The 16346-nt window shown below is 43.9% G+C and overlaps 1 protein-coding gene across 1 annotated transcript in view; it reads left to right on the top strand.

The window, feature by feature from the left end:
• The window catches only part of Dpp6 (dipeptidyl peptidase like 6), a 640714-nt gene that overhangs the window by 415779 nt on the left and 208589 nt on the right, over positions 1–16346 (top strand). The window contains exon 5 of the mRNA XM_051203163.1: positions 1774–1848. Within this exon, the coding sequence (XP_051059120.1) occupies positions 1774–1848 (75 nt within the window). The remainder of the gene's footprint in view (positions 1–1773; positions 1849–16346) is intronic.

Genomic DNA, 16346 nt, shown 5'->3' with positions numbered 1-16346 from the left:
AAGTGATGGACACCAGGCCAATGATGAGGGCCTTGGAGGAGTGGGGGAGGAGTCAGAGCAGGAGTGTGTGCAAGGACAGAGGGCAGGGTAGGTTACAGGAAACTCGTGGGCCCATATTCATACTGAGGGCCAGATAGGAAGGAATTTGGCAGAAAAGCAAGTATACCCTCTGTGTGCTGACTCCCAGGGATTCCCACAATGGTGAAGAAATAAGTTACAGAACAGCATATAGAATCTGCTTCTGTTTTAGTAACAACTCTGCTTAGCATATGTTTCCAAATATAAGAATGAAAGAAAACGATGATAATTAAGCATCAAGAAATTGGGGATCTTATAGGAAAATGATGTTTGTTTTTATGTTTGTTTCCATTGATTTTCTCCAGCAGACACAATAAGGACTGTTTTGTTGAAACTTGAAATAAAGCACAAATAGAATTTTTGAAGGCATCAATTAGCTACATTTTGATCAGCTAACAAAGAAAAGATATAGCCATACTTAATGTTATTGGTTCACTGCTTAATTTATCTCAGTAGAAGATTTTTTTCTTTTAAATTTATTTTTTTTATTTTACATGTTGATCCCAGTTCCCTCTCCCTCCTTCCCTCCTTTCTTCTTCCCCTCTCCCCCCCCCCTCACATGCACCCTGACCACCCTCCCCTCCCTTCCCCCCACCCCAATTCCATACGTAGGGCAATGCCATCCAGGTGGGATCATGTAAATCTGACAAGTCATTTGAAGTAAGGACTAGGACTTCTCTCCTGTATCCCTCCATGGAGGATGTGTCCACAAGGTCCTTTTGTGCACCAGGAATACATCCTGGCTCCACTGTCTGAGGTCCCTTAGACTACTCAGTCCTTCTAGCTGAGACCCATATTCAGGGGGGTCTGAGTCAGTCCCATGCTGGATTCCCAACTATCAGTCTGGGGGCCAGTTAGCTCCTCCTTGTTCAGGTCAGCTGTCTCTATGTGTTTCTGCAACCTGGTTTTGTCCTCTCTCTGTGTGTTTAGTTGTGGGTGTTTGCTTCTGTTTCCAACAAGTACTAGATGAGGGCTCGATGATGGTGGATAAGTTAGTTGTTGATCTCATTATCAGGGAAGGGCATTTATGGTAGCCTTTCCACTGTTGCTCAAATTGTTAGTTGGAGTCAGTCTTGTAGGTCTCTAGACCTACAAGGAGTATGGTTTTTCCTCCTGCCACTGGTCTTGTCCCGCCACCACGACAGCCCAAATTAACACAGACACTCTGTATTTGATATAATTCTGTTGGCCAGGTACTAGTTTCTTATCGGCTAGCTCTGTCTTAATTATTAACCCATTTCTGTTAATCTACATATTTCCACATGCTTTCGTCTTACCGGGGAATGGGGCCTGCATCTGGTCTCCCCAGTCTCTCCATGCTGACTCCTCCTTCCTACTTCCTCAAATCCTCCTTGTCTCCTAGTCCGTCCTATCTTCCTTTCCTATTGGTCAACATTGCTTTATTCATTAACCAGTATGAGAAACATATTTACAGAATGACATCTCCCATCATCCCTCTTTTATGTTCTCTTTCTCTCTCATCTCTCTCCTCTGACTTCTATTCCTACCCTAACTCAATCTTCCTAGTCCCACATGCTTTCCTCTCCTTCCCTTCTCTTTCTCCTATTCCCTCTCCATTCACTGCCCCCCCACTTCCCATGAGGATTTTGAGGATGACTCCAGTGTTGATAAAAGACTCAGAGTTGTTACAGGCAACACCTGTAAATTTTATTTTCCTTTTTTTCCCCCCTTTAGGAATCCTTAAGAGCCATCAGATATGAAATATCCCCGGATAAAGAATATGCGTTGTTTTCCTATAACGTGGAACCGGTGAGTCTGACTCTATCCCTTATGTTGAAGCATGGTTTTCTATTCTGCTACCTTCTGAGAATGCTTCCTGAATACATTTTCCTTGTGTTATCAAATCCTAAGAGTTTGCATTCCTGGGACAGCCTTTTTCATGTGTTATACTGCCACACAGGAGAGACATGGCAGGAAAAATAATGACTCCTTTTAAGAGCTATTTTCTGGGATGTTCTGGAAAGATGGGTCTCCTAGGATACCTCTTGTACCTTTATTCCCCAGTTTCCAGGGAAATGATCAATTTTGGCTCTTAAAACAAAAGGCAGTTGCTGGTGGACTTTGCCTGCTCTCCCTGGCCATGCCAGAGCCCTGATGAAAGCTAGGTCGCTTCCCCTTATGTATATTCGGACTTGGTGGTACTTTATGAGTTTCCCTAAAACCTTGCTGAAATTTTCTGTAAAAGTCTCACCCAGGGTTTGAGCAGCTACCTAAACATCCATTCCCTGGCTGATTTTTCTCGTTTCCAGCCCTTTACAGTTCGCTGGTCTCCAGTTCTCCTGAGATAATCTAGTTAGTGTTTCTAGCCCCTCCCATGGGTCAGAGTCTCTGAGAAGTGTCTCATGTCAGGAGGCTCTGTGGTGAGCCTTGCATGAGAGGGGTTTTGATTTCTATCTTATGGCAAAAACTAAGAAATTGGTGTCTGCAGAGCAGTAAATGATTCTAAAATTTTCTTAAGAAGTTTGCAACCAGGTTATTTGTGGATATTTCAAATTTATGTTAATAAATTTAAACCTTTGAAACTCAATCTTAATTTTTGAATGTTATCCAAGACTGTTTTCAATCTCAAAATTCTTGGGGACAATTGGGCATCTGGGTCTATTTGATCAGGTGAGTCTGAATTTTAAAAGAAGAACTTTTTCCTTGGCACTGTCTTATTTGCCTTACCCAGCCCTCCACTGGTCACCTTGAGCTTTGTGCAGCTAAGTATAGTGTCCACAGAGCACAACTCTTTCAGTTCCTTTCATCCCCTCAGAAACCTCCAAAGTATAGAGCAAACAGGTACCTGAAGTACTCTGGATTTATTGCTCTAGACTGAAGTTCAGGTTGGCTTGAATCATTGAATCATTAACCCAGCCAGCAATGGGATCCAGTGTGTCCTGCCCCAGCCAGCAGTGGAATCCAGTGTGTCCTGCCCCAGCCAGCAGTGGGATCCAGTGTGCCCTGCCCACAGAAGCCTTCAAAGAAAATCTTGTGTTTGTTCCTCAGAGTGTTTTGAAGGAGGCTGTCAGGTACTCACTGGAACAGGTTTATTCTTGGGCTTGTTTCCACATATCTATGTGTAGAAGGATCCTGTGCCAATTCTCTCCCTTTCCCCAGGATTCCTTTTGAAAGGACACCTTGTAGTCCCATCACAATTGACAGTCATTTGGTACAACAGGAGTCTTTACCACATGGGACACTGGCTAGAAATGAGACCTCTGATGTGACCCTTTCTCACACAGCAGTTTTTATTGAAATTTAAGGCCAAAGACAAAAGTTCCATTTGTTTTCTTAACCAAGGGAAAATACAGGAATTTGAAAGGATTCAGAGAACAATAAAAGTTTAAATATAAAAAAGTATTTGCTCTTGTGATAAACACCATGAGCAAAAGCAACTTAGAGTAAAGGATTTCTTTGTCTAACTCTTCCAAATCATGAACCTTCATCATGGGAAATTGAGTTCCTACCAGAATTTAAGACAGGAACCTGGAGATGGAAACCATAAAGGGAGAGTGATTGGTCCACTTTCTGGCTTGCTGTCAGCTAGCTTCCTTGCACATCCCAGACCCACTTGCTAGGAATGATGCCTCCAACAGTGGCCTGAGCCCTCTCTTATCAATCAAGGCAGTTCATCAGACTTGCCACAAACCACTTGGACAGAGGCAGTTCTTCAGCTGAAGTTCCTTTTTCTCAAATGATTCTAGACTGTGTCCAGTTTACAATAAAAACTAGCCAGCAAAATGTGAATTCCATAGCTAAAACTACATTTTACTTCTAACTTGAACAGAATTAGTTGCTAATGGTTTCAGTATTGAGTAGCTACCATATCATTGTGAGCACAGATTCCCAGAATCCCTTCTGCTTCTGGAGGAGACATGAAAGGAGATGTGCATGGATTCCTGCCTGTCCATCTGGTGGGAGGACTTCCTAACCAGATGAACAAACATTGCTAGAAAAGGGGGTGGGTGCTTTTGCGGAGAAAGTCTTAACCTATAATTATAGAATAAGTGGAATAGAACAGGGCTTCCTGAGCTGTGGTTAGTAATTATTATTAAGAGGGTTAGGTTAATAATATAATGATTAATTTACTAATAATATAAAAAGAACTCATATGCAAAGAAATCTAAGAACTATAATTAAAGTTGAGAGCTTCCTGACTGGAGCATACATTGAAAGGTTTGGTATCCCCAGGAGTTACACAGCATTTCCCAAGGAGGTACTTTTTTTTTCAGTTTTAACATAGTATTTGTACTAATTTTTTTCATATAACATTTTCTGATTACATTCCTTCCTCTTACCCAACTCCTCCCAGATACCTCTTACCACCCTATCTACCCAACTTCATTCACCCTCCCTCTTAGGAAGAAAATGCAAAACAAAAAAATGCACACAGGAAAACATAGGGGTTGTTTTGTTGTTGCTGTTTTTTCTTGGCCATCTACCCCCAAGCATGTGGCCTGCCCCAGTGTGGTCGACACACCCAGTGTCACTCCACTGGAGAAAACCAGTAGGCATCAAACTACAAATACTTCTTGGTTAGGGTTAGGATTCCACACTCATCTCCCTGTAAAAATATAAATTATTAAGTATATTTGAGAGAGAATAAACTCAATTGTATTTCCCCAGTGTTTCAGACATAAAGCATCTGTGGGTCCATAGGCAGTGTACCTGGGATGTGGAGTATTGTGTTTCTATGTGTGTGCTCCCAGCCAATTGTTTCTATTTTCTATTTCCACCATCTCATATCTCCTCTAAAGAGTACTACTGTCTCAAGGAGCTAATGTTTGTTATGTTTCAGAGATAGAAACGACTTTCTGTCATAAGGCACATCTTCTGGAGAATCCTCTTAGAACTAAGCTAGATGTCAGGGGAATAGTAGTTTTTAATTTGTAGTTTGAAAGTGATGCTAACTCCCAATAAGAAAAAAAAGTGTTTAAAAACAAACTTGTTTCATTAGTGCAATCCTGTTCCTTCATGCAGAGACTGTCTGACAAGCATGACACATTTTCTAAACTCTACAGAGGAAGAGAAAATATAATTGAAATTGCAATATCTTAGATCATCTCAAAATATAGATACACTTTGTGAAAAGGAAGAGAATTTCTATCTGCAAAAGATTCTTCCTTAGATAACACTTTCTTTAAAAGACCTGAATAATTGTAAATAATTTGACTTGCGTGTTTAAAAAGATGACATTGAGAGGGGCTGTTTTAAAGCCCTTTAACACCATTGTGTCCCAAATAAAATAGCATTTTACCCAAAAGATGATCTAAATCAGTCACAGATGCATGTAAACAAAAGGCCTCAACATTCAGTGGATTAAAACCGTGTCCATTATCTTGTGGTTTCTGTGGGTCTGAAATCAGGGCTCAGGTTAGCTGGATCTATTGACTTTGAGTCAACAGGCTGATGTCAAGAGTCATTATCATGCCTGGATGAGGTGTCAGCTCTTGAGAGGCTGAGGCAGGAGGATTGCTATGAGTCCAGTATTATAGCTCTGAGGAGCTATATAGCACATTTATGCTACTGATCATAAATATCCAACAGTGAGACAGTAAGATTCATCTCTCTCCAATAAACTTCATTGTAAAGCAAGTACTGAGTTGCATAAGGAGTTACAGATCAAGACCCTGTCTCAAAAACTGTTGTCAACATCATTGTTGTCATCCCCATCAACACCACCACCACCATTATCATCATCATCTAGACTACAGTCACATCTTGAAGCTCTAGTAAGGAATGGTCCATTCCCAGTTCCTTCACATGGATATCCTCAGTAACTCCCCCAAAGACCCTCTGAAACACAGTGGCTTGATCCTCAGAGCAGCAAGCAAGAAGCATATTGACGGGCAGGTGCCACTCATTATTTCTGATCCATTATGTTTCCTCCTCATTTTACCACAGTCCATTTGCTAGAAGATAGATACTGTGTCCAGCCCATCACAAGAAGTGTGGACTGACAAGTCAGGAAGTCTCTGAAGCAGTTCTCAAGCTTACCACCTGTGGCTATATCCCTCTTTCTCACATGATTCCCAAAGCCCCAAGAAGTCAGAAGCAAAGAGGTTGAGCATGATCTTGAGAGAGTGCTGTGCTGGAGATGGGATATTTCCCTCACTCTTCTTCAAGTACTTGCATTACAACAAAGTTTACTGGAGAAGGGAGATGACCCAGGATTAGGATGCAAGCCAATATGGGTAACAACGTCCCTGCCTGGGTTCCATACAGATTTAAAAGGAACCTAACACAGTTCTTAATAGGCAGTGCTCCTCTGTCTTGCTGTCTCACTATTGTTTGTTCAGGATCAGTAGACTAAAGATATAATATAGACCCACAGAACTATAGTACTACTGTGATTGTCTTGAGAATCCCAGTTTAAAAAAAAAAAAAAAAAAAAAAAAAAAAAAAAAAAACTTGGTGTGTGTGTGTGTGTGATAATTTAACTACCAAATCTAAAATTTAGCAACAAATTTATATAGTTAGATTTCATTGAGTTTGCTGGTACCTTTCTTAAAAGAGTTGTATACATTATGTATCCAGAAGAAAAATATCACCAAAAATGAGCCCATATTTTATGTTCATCCTTACTGATGGCAACCCTGGCCAGCTAGGGTGGCAATCAAGTGCTTTGTTATTCTATATACATATGATGGTTTGGAGAGATGACTTTGAGTCTCATACCTAGTGTCATTACCAAGTATTGTGTCTTTTGGCCATCTCCTTCATGCCCGCGCTGTGGGCATTGGCACTGAAGCCAGAAATTGACCTGTGAGGCTTGAGCAGCCCTAGATGATTGTCCTTCCTGGGGGATAAAAAGTGACATTTTTCTTGATTCTCTAAGTCTTAAAATATTTTCTATGCTGGTTTTTAGCCAAGTAATAGACATTGATCATTTTTTGCTTTTCTCAAATTTGGGTAACAGATGCCAGCTATGGAAGAGGAAGTTGAAAGATCCCTCACCCCCAACAGCTTCTGTCTCAAAGGGGAGTGATTTCAGGTTCCATGGTTAGCTCTCTTCTCAGAACAGCTTCCTCCTCAGGATAGGGAAGCCTCCTCCTCCAAGGAGAGGAAACATGCTGAAGAGCTTCCTCCTCACAGAGACGATTGGTGCTTTGTAAGTTTCCTTCTCACAGAAGAGAGGTGTCCTGTACAGTTTCTTCTCAGGGAAGAGAAGTGTGAAGAACCAACCACGTATGGCTTCTTCCTAAAATGAAAGAGATGTGAGGTATCCTGTCAGCCTCCCTCCTCAGAGCACATGGTGTCTGAGTACAGCTACCCCCTCAGATATGACATGTTACAATGCAAACATTTTCCTCAGAGGGCAGAGGTGTCCTCCACAGCTTCTTCAGCGAAGCAGGCTGTGAGGTGCCATTCATAGCTTCTTCCTCAGAAGAGAAAGCTGTGTAGAGCTTCCTTCTTAGAATGGGGATGGTACTGTATACGTTTTCTTCTAAGAGGGCAGAGAAGTGTGAGATACCATCTATAGCTCTTTGCTAAGAGCACATGGTATGCTATGTATAACTTTCTCCAGAAAGGTGGGACTTCTTCAGATGAGAAAGGCACCCTGTACTCTTTGAGAGAGAGAAGTGTGAGGTACCAAATGTCATTTTCTCCTCAGAGGGAAGATGATGCCATATAAAATTCCTCAGAGGAAAGGGGCATCCCATCATTTACTTGTCATAGGAGAGAGGGTACATATAGCTGTAGCTGCTTGCTTCTCCCCTTACAGACTTGTCCTGCTCAGTCCAGAAGACATTTTGATGCTGAGCTGTGTATACAGGAGTGAAGCAAATTTCCTATTCAAGAAAAAAATCTAGCCTATTTTACTATCTGAGGGACTTTGAAATATATTATTTATATAAAACTGAAGAGCACCCAAACATGGATAGACATGATTTGGCATATTTGATAAAATGAATCCCATCTAAATTCCATGATCTTCCATGCACATCTTTGATATAGTTATACATGCACACACATAAACACATGCACATATATAATCATTATTATTAATTTTAAAGAACATGTTGGCTAGAGAGATGGCTCAGTGGTTAAGAATACATATCATTCTTTGAGAGGATCTGAGTTCAGTTCCAAGAACCCACATTAGATTGCTCACAGCTACCTATAATTCCAGCTGCAGGGTATCCAATTCAGCTCCCTCTCCTATTCTCTTAGGACACTATATTCATGTATGTACACGTATACACACACACACACACACACACACACACACACACACACACACGTGTGTGTGTGTGTGTGTGAGAGAGAGAGAGAGAGAGAGAGAGAGAGAGACTGCATTGATCTAATTTCTAGGTCCTCCTCTAGGAAGCAGCTGGTCAACATGTAGATGAGTCCTTTGCATATTTCTTCCTACTCAGCAGACATTGAACTTGCAGGAAGTCCTTCACTTGAGTGTTCCTCAAAATCCCATGCCTGCAGCAAGACCTCAGCCTGCTCAGCTAGTCCTGATTCCCCAGGAGCTCCTGAGATGGTAGGAGGGGAGATTGGTTTTCAGTAAGGCTTCCTCTTCTCTGGAGAAGATGAGTGCCCTATAGGAACCCTGAAGTCATGCCCACCCACACCCACACTTCCCCTGTGTCTCCTTCCAAACAACTTTCTTTAGAACTGGTGGGGAGGTGTTTAGTTTCTGTTTAGCTTTGCATTGTAATTTCATACAAAGTAATGAGTTGCATTGTGGCATTTTCAAACATACTTTGGTCTTGTTGATCCTTCTCCCCACACCTGCTAACTATACCCTTCCCCATTCTTGCTGTTCCCCTTGGTCCCTCAGACTCCTCTCTCTGCTTTTAACAAGTGTTTCACCAAGTATTCGATTGCCCTATTCTTCTATCTCCATCACTTTTTTACTTTCATGGTCACCTTTCTAGTTGCATGACCTATACTTCCCTGAATATATGTGAAACTTATAATCTAGGGTCTCACATGAGAGAAAACATGAAAACATATGGTACTTGTCCTTTAGAGCCTAGTTTATTGCATTTAATGCACTAATCTCCAGTTCCATCCATTTTCCTGAAAATGTCTTGACTTTCTTTGCAGCTAAACATAGTTTCATTGTGCATATACATCATAGTTTTCTGCATTTGTCTGTTGATGAACATCTAGGCTGGTTCCATCTCATAGCACATGTGAATAGTGTGTTGACAAAAATTATGGTTGTCAGTAGGTCAGATATCCGAAATGGGAAAACCTGAGCAAAAGTGGTAGAAGCTAGAGTTATTGTCAGAAAATAAATGCACAGGCGGTGCACTGAACTAAGACAAAGCTGTTGTGAGGTGAATAGAAGAAATGAGCCAAGAAGGGAGGGGTCATAGGGCCAGCGGGTGTTAACCAGCTGTCCTGGAAGTATGGGGTGGCCCATTACTGGAGGATACACTAGGTGGTGCTTTGGGGGAAGGGGGACTAGAGAATTAGACACATTCTAGTTGTGGAAGATGACACCAGAAAGGGCTTCTAAAGGAACAGGGTGACCTCCTGAGGCCAGGCTTTTGTGTAGGAAGGACATGGAAGCATCAGCAATCCTGAGAGAGGTGAGGGCCATAGAAGCAGCAGGTGTTTGGGAAGCAAGGGGCAGTGAAGAACTGGAACATATAAGCAAGCCAATACGCATATCTGAGGCCAGCCAGGAGACAGCACTGGAGACTGCCTCAGCAGCAGGAGCTATGGCTGTGATAACCTAATAACAATAATAATTCTTAAAGACCAGTGACTCAGTGAGAGACTCTGCGTGATCTAATGTGAGCAGTGAAGTTTGTGTAACTGGTAATAAAGGAAATGAAATGTAAATGAGGAGAGACATAGGTTTGCTAACTGACACAACCAGATATTGCACAGAGCACATTTAATTGCCTTTACTGTGAATGGCCATCACTTAATGTAGCAAGGGGGAGAAAGACTCCAATCCTTCCTAAAAGATTTGTTCTTAGTTCCCATTCTTCTATATATGATTGAGGGAGAGCTGGTTAACAGCAATTATATGCAGAGAATCAAGGCTGATTAATATGGAACAAGCTACCCTGGCCATCTGAGCAAACTGTGGACCATTATCTCTGCTTTGTGGCTGGAGATTTTCATACTCCTGAAAAACCATAAGGATTAGTAAATGTAGAATGTTTGGAGCAACTCCATTTGTGATGCAGCCCCATTGGGTCACATAAATGAATTAGTAAAATGTTTAAGTAAGATGCCATCTGCAGCCTTGCTGGGTATATGACATGATTGTCCACTTAGCATGGGTGATATTGAACAGCCAGAAACAATCCAGAAGATGAGCTTGCTTTTCTTCTAGGCAACCAGAATGACTTCAGTAATATCAGACAGACTTTGCAGGGTGTAATTTCAAAATCTTTAGAGTTCCCACTTAGTCCTCAGTGTGTTCCCTAGTAAGGATGCTGATTTCTGTAAACTGTGTCTGGCCCTTGTGGCAACATATGGCAAGTGCCTTGGAATTTGCTCCTCCAAAGAGCAAAAGGTTTTCATCTCCCAGCAGGCAATGTTTCTACCTTACAGCTTACTTTACTTCTGAGTTTTATTATCCTAAAAAGCCTGAGCCTGAGCAATGGAGCCTTTGGCCATGTGGTGGCAGGCTCTGCATGCTAATGCCCAGTGGTACAGCTTGGCAGGGTTTGCCGCTACAGCTGCTGTGGTAACACTTTGGACCAAGTCAATTGCTACAGTTTTTGAATCTCTAGAAATGACTGAGTATGTGTTGAATTGCCTGAACAATCCCTAAATCGAATGTCGCCTTCAGCCCCTCAATACTCTGCCACCACTAGATGGCTATAATTTGACAGGCTCCACAGCACCTATTTACCAGGCTACAAGGCTTTGTGTGTGTGTGTGTGTGTGTGTGTGTGTGTGTGTGTGTGTGTGTAAACGTGTATGCATCCGTGTGTGTACTTGGGTGCACAGTGTCTCACAGAAGGTGGAAATGAAGAGGAGTCCGTGCTGTTAACTTTCTAAGTCTGCTGTGTAATAGAGGAAATGCATACTGAAAACATCATTCTTTAAAATGACTAGAGTGGAGCAAGAACCATGTAGGGATGCAGCTGTTACTGCTCGGCACCTCACCTGACCGCTCACAACTTTGGACATTCTCCACGATTTCTGGCTGCCATGACAACTACCAAAGATGACCTGTTATCAAAAGAAGAGCAACACTTTTTATTAATACTGAAGTTAGCACTCAAAGTAATGGCTTACAAGATTCCATTTGCATCCGTCTGTCACTAGACTCTATCCTTATCCCCCCATTACCTCTTGTTGACCCCCCTCTTTCCACGAACAGCTTCTCTTCTGCTTTTATGTCACATGACTCACCCTGCCCTCTGTCCTACCACCCCTTCTTATTAAGATCACTCCTTCTCCCAAGCCAGCCCTGCTTTTTATTTTTGTAACCATAGAGTGATGGACTATGACAGTACTGGAATTCATGAGTGGAGTAGAAAGCTATCCAGCTCTAGTTGGATGGTCTCAGAGATAATGTGTAATGGAAGAGGAGTAGACAGGACTGGATGCCATTCCTCAATCTCCCCCTACCCATACCCTGGCTATGGTGTAGACCTCAAGGGTTCCTGGCCCCATTACCATCTACTTTCCCACTCAGCTGCCTCTCTCAAACATCCAAGTGTGCTCAGATCTCTCCATCATGAAGCAAACTGAAGGCAGAGGAGCTCTGCCTCTACCCACAGTTCTCTCCTTCATGGCTAACTGTGAACGCAGAAGCATATGGACACAACTCTTCCTTTCAGTCTCCACCCTCCCCTCCACTATGTGCTGAGTCCCAGGCTTCCTGGCAGCTGGGGCAGGCCCTCCTTTTGTCCCTATCTACGGAGGAAGATATGGAGTAGTTGAAGTCTGTGGTACTGAGTCACACTCTGAATCACTTCTCTGGGCACCATGACCTGCCATGCAGGATCTGTACTCACCCCTCCCAACCATAGAGAAGGGTGAAGTGACTCTACCAGCAGAATCTTTGCCCCTAGATTCATAGTTTCCCTCTGCAAGCCCCATGACCTCCCCTCTGTAAGCTCCATGACCTCATGACAGAACTGTAAGCCCCATGACCCCATGACCTCATGACATGTCACTTTCCCCACCCCCTAGGCATCTGGGCTACATGCTCAGCTGCCTTCTGCTTCCCTTTTCATCTGCTCAGCCAAGAATCCATCGTTTTCCAGACTTTGTGGGTCTTGATCAGTTTTATGTGAGGTTCACTTCTCAAATACATGCTGTTCCTGAGCCGCTTCATCTACTGCTTCAGCCCCTGCACAGGGTGCTGGCTGATAACAGCATGTCTCCATGCTGAGCCCAGACTCTGCCCAACCCTACCATGCACGAAGGACAGCCAGTCATTGTGTGTGCTCCAAAGTTTAAGACACAATAATCCAGATGACAGTGACCCAACCGGTCGTGCCTCTGTGCCACTTTCTTGCCATGGCTCCAGATTCCCATTGTCTTCTTCCAGCCTGGAGGGACCTTGGACACAGTGGCAATAAACCGAACCCATCTCTTCACCTCAGACTGGATCCTGTGTCTGTAAAATCAGTGCAGTAGAAAACACGCCCATTTATCAGGGCTCTGAGCTTAGGGCTGTGTCTGCCCTGGCCTGGGCATCCCTGCCACTCCCTAACATTTTATATATGCCCCATATCGCCTTATTGCCACAGACATTGTATCCCATCCCTATCTATCACTTCTCCATGGACACTTTGCATCATAACCCTCTACACACGCGCGCGCGCATACACACACACCATCCTGTGTTCTCCAATTGTCTTCAGGGGGACCATTCTGTGTACCGGCTGGGTGACCCATTCTTCAGTTTGGTTTCCCCCACAGTCAGGGCCCTGCTTCAGTCTTCTGAGGCTCTCTTCTAGCAAGGCCCTTGTACTGCAGTATACACTGCAGTGTCCACCACTCTTCCACTCTGCCATATGTCCGGTGCTGCTCTCGGATCCAGGCCTTGTCCTCACGTGCCCTCTGCCAGCAGCACTCTGCCTCCTCCTCTCATAGTCCTCCCAACCTTCATGTCCCTCAACAGGAAGTCTTCCCTGGCCACACAGGTGTGGGGAGGTTTCATGACCCTTATGTCTCCTCCCCAAGTGTTGATAAAGTTCCTTCCCTGGGTCATGTGAACAGTAGAATAATGACAGACCAGAGTTTCATTCCAACCTGGAGAGCCAGTGAGTTTAGGGGGATTGCTCATATGCATGGCTGACTAATGGGTCACCCCAAATCACCCGAACTAACAAGGCTTCACTAGCATAAATGATTGTTCTCTATAACCACATGGATAGAGTGCCCTTCCCCTAGTTTTCCCTGCTTGTACACTGGGGCGGGAGGGTTTCTCCTGAGACCCCAGAGATCAGAACAGAATCTCAGACAAATGGCCAGGTACTAGGTGAGGGTCCAGTGACTGTCCACACCCCTTCTAGGTGGGACCATCTACAGTCCACATGCCCAATTGTGATGGACTCTAACAAGAGGGTAGAGCTAGTCTTGTGAAGACAACAGCAGTTTGGCTTGGAGGATGACAAACACAAAATTTTTTCAGAGCCCAGCAGGTTCCTGGCTCTGATGATTTATAACTTCCTGCAGGACATATACAGTTACACAGTAGGGTTGTCCATGTCCATGCTAATAGCCCCTTCCAGGGCAGGAGAATCTGTATGAAGGGAATGTTGGTCTGTGCTGTCAGAAAGCCTGACATGGCTGGAAAGAGTTGCAGCTTCTGGGGTTTTAATATGTTTAATCAGATGGGTTTGAGGTAAGTCACACAGACAAGAGATCTATTCTGCTGAAGCGTATCTCATTGCCATTCATGAAAAGAAGCCTTTAACATGATAAATATTGAAAAATGCCTCACAGCTCATCTTGATGGCTCCGAAAGCACCAGATGCATATGCCACTACTGCTGGCCTATAGTTATGGTGCCACCCAACTGTTGGCAATGCCATCCTTGCTTTCAACTAAGAAACATATTTTTATACCATGTAGTACAAATTGACATTTTTCCTCTTCTGGTGATGCTAAGTTTCATGTCTGCCATAGTTCTGTGAGTTTTAGGACCTGTATAGATTCTGTAACCAAGGCCACAAATCAGGGTCCTGAAAAACCTCATTGGTCTAGAAAACTACTTGGGCTGATCTTGTAGGCAAACATCTCTCCCATCTCCAGCCCCTGCAACTTCTGGCCTTCCTCTGTCCCTGCAGTGAGGCCTTTCTTAGAATGGCATATAAATAGCCTGAGGAAGATCTCAAGTTTCCCCAGCACTGTTTTGGTTTCACACTTAGGACATTAGATATTTCATCATAAGGACTTACCTGCTATTTGGTGTCATACTCAATACCAGATTAAACTGGATGATGGGCCAACCAATGTGTAACTTTGGTGCAGCAATTAGGTGGTCCTAACTGACTATCCAACTGTGGTCCAGCTGTAGAATCTGTGCCCTCAGAAAGCCTGAAGAGATGGGGAAGCCACTCAAAGACAGAGAGACAGGATAGGGAAGCTGAGCCAGTGCCTAGCCCTGTGAGCCATCACTAAAACCCTGCAGCGGCTGGAGGCAGGGCTCTGGAGACTTGGAGTAGCCTTTTACATCAGCAGAAATAAGGTAGATCACCAACCTGGATCAGATTAGAGCTGAGCCTGGTGTTGAGGTTCTAATAAGGTAGGTACTCAAAGCAGCCAATGAGACTGGAGTCGATCCTCCCAGGGTCTTAGAGAATGAATTAGTCTCTGGGGCAGGAGAGCAGGGCCAGAGCCAACAACCCTGTAGAGCATGCACTCAGCATATGTTCCTGACTTAGGAGGACACTTCTTTCCACCAGCCTCAGCTCCCATGATCCTCCTTTCCCTGCTGTGTATCCTGCTGCTGTCCCAGCCCGATGCATCATGTGTCTTCTTTGCTATGGAGGAAACCATTTTACAGGACCATCTGTGGTGCTATGGCTCCCCTGGAAAGGAGCCAGACGTCTTGTTGCCTGTGATGTTGTGATGCTGAGCTGGTGGGTACACTTACAAGGACCAGGACCACTGGGACAAATGTTCCTGTCTTCATTCTTTTCACCACTCACCTCTTCTGGTTGCAGCTTCCTGTACCTGTTTTTGTACTCTATGGAGCCATACCCAAATGATACTGCCTAAGAATGGCTCAAAGAACCATGTACCCATACTGGAGCCATCATGCCTGGGTGTGCAGACATAGATGAACATCTCCCTAGAGAATATGCTGTGTTTTATTTCCGAATCCCTAGCCTCCTCTTTCCTTAGCAAAACTCCCTCACGAAACTAAGGACTTTCATAAGACTCAGCCATTTCCCACTATACAGAAAAGGAAAATGAAACCTAAGAAGTTTTATTACCAGCATGGTGGCACAGCTCTTCTGGCTCTCAGGAGGAAGATCATGGTTTCAAGGTCAACCAGGGCTATGTAATATAAGACCCTGTCTCCTAAGAAGGGGAGCACAGCCAGAAAACAGGAGCAGATGCCTTCAAAGCCATGTGCCTTAGTAATGGCAAAGTCAAGTGGCTCATTGTTTTTCTCAGGGCCACTTTTTTTCTATGGCCCTAATTCATCTCTTTTGGCTACCATGTATAAATGTATGTTAGCCAACTGGTGCAACATGAGACTGGCCGTATGTCACACATAAGTGAATCTCTTTCACATCTGAGGGGTAGGGCCTGAGGCTCTAGGCCTTGTTGAGAGAAGAAGTGAGCACCTGCATCTGCAGTGTGGACAGGGTATGAAGTACTTAGGTTTTTCAGGTCCTTGTGCTCACCCAGATAATAACAGAGCATCTGTGGGTCAGGTTGGAGACCCACAGAGCAAGCCCTCACATCACATGCCTCACGGAGGCACAGGCATTGCATGCTGCAGGAGAGATATGCCCTCACCAACTCTAGTGAAATATCTTCATACTATTCCATTCCAGGGCACCACAGAGGCGTCACCATCAAGAAAGGATGGAACCTTATTGGCTAGAATGACTCATTCTGAGAGATACTCACAATAGACCACTGTAAATGTTGATGAGAAGACAAGCTAACTACGATTCCTTCATGCATCCTTGAATGGCACTATGGCAAGCTTCTGGGTGGACTAGACACCACAGTGCCCTCACATTTAAAGTTTCTTCTGGGCCGTACAGAAAGAAGTAACCCTTAGCTTAGTTTTTTTGTAGCAGAGACTCTTCTTGCCTTTGTTGGCCTTTGACTGACATGTTCTAGGATTTGATCCA

This window comes from Phodopus roborovskii, unplaced genomic scaffold (genome assembly GCF_943737965.1).
Source record: "Phodopus roborovskii unplaced genomic scaffold, PHOROB, whole genome shotgun sequence".
NCBI classification, from domain to species: Eukaryota; Metazoa; Chordata; class Mammalia; order Rodentia; family Cricetidae; genus Phodopus; species Phodopus roborovskii.
The sequence above is the reverse complement of the archived record's forward strand: the minus strand, read 5'-3'. Positions and strand labels throughout refer to the sequence as shown.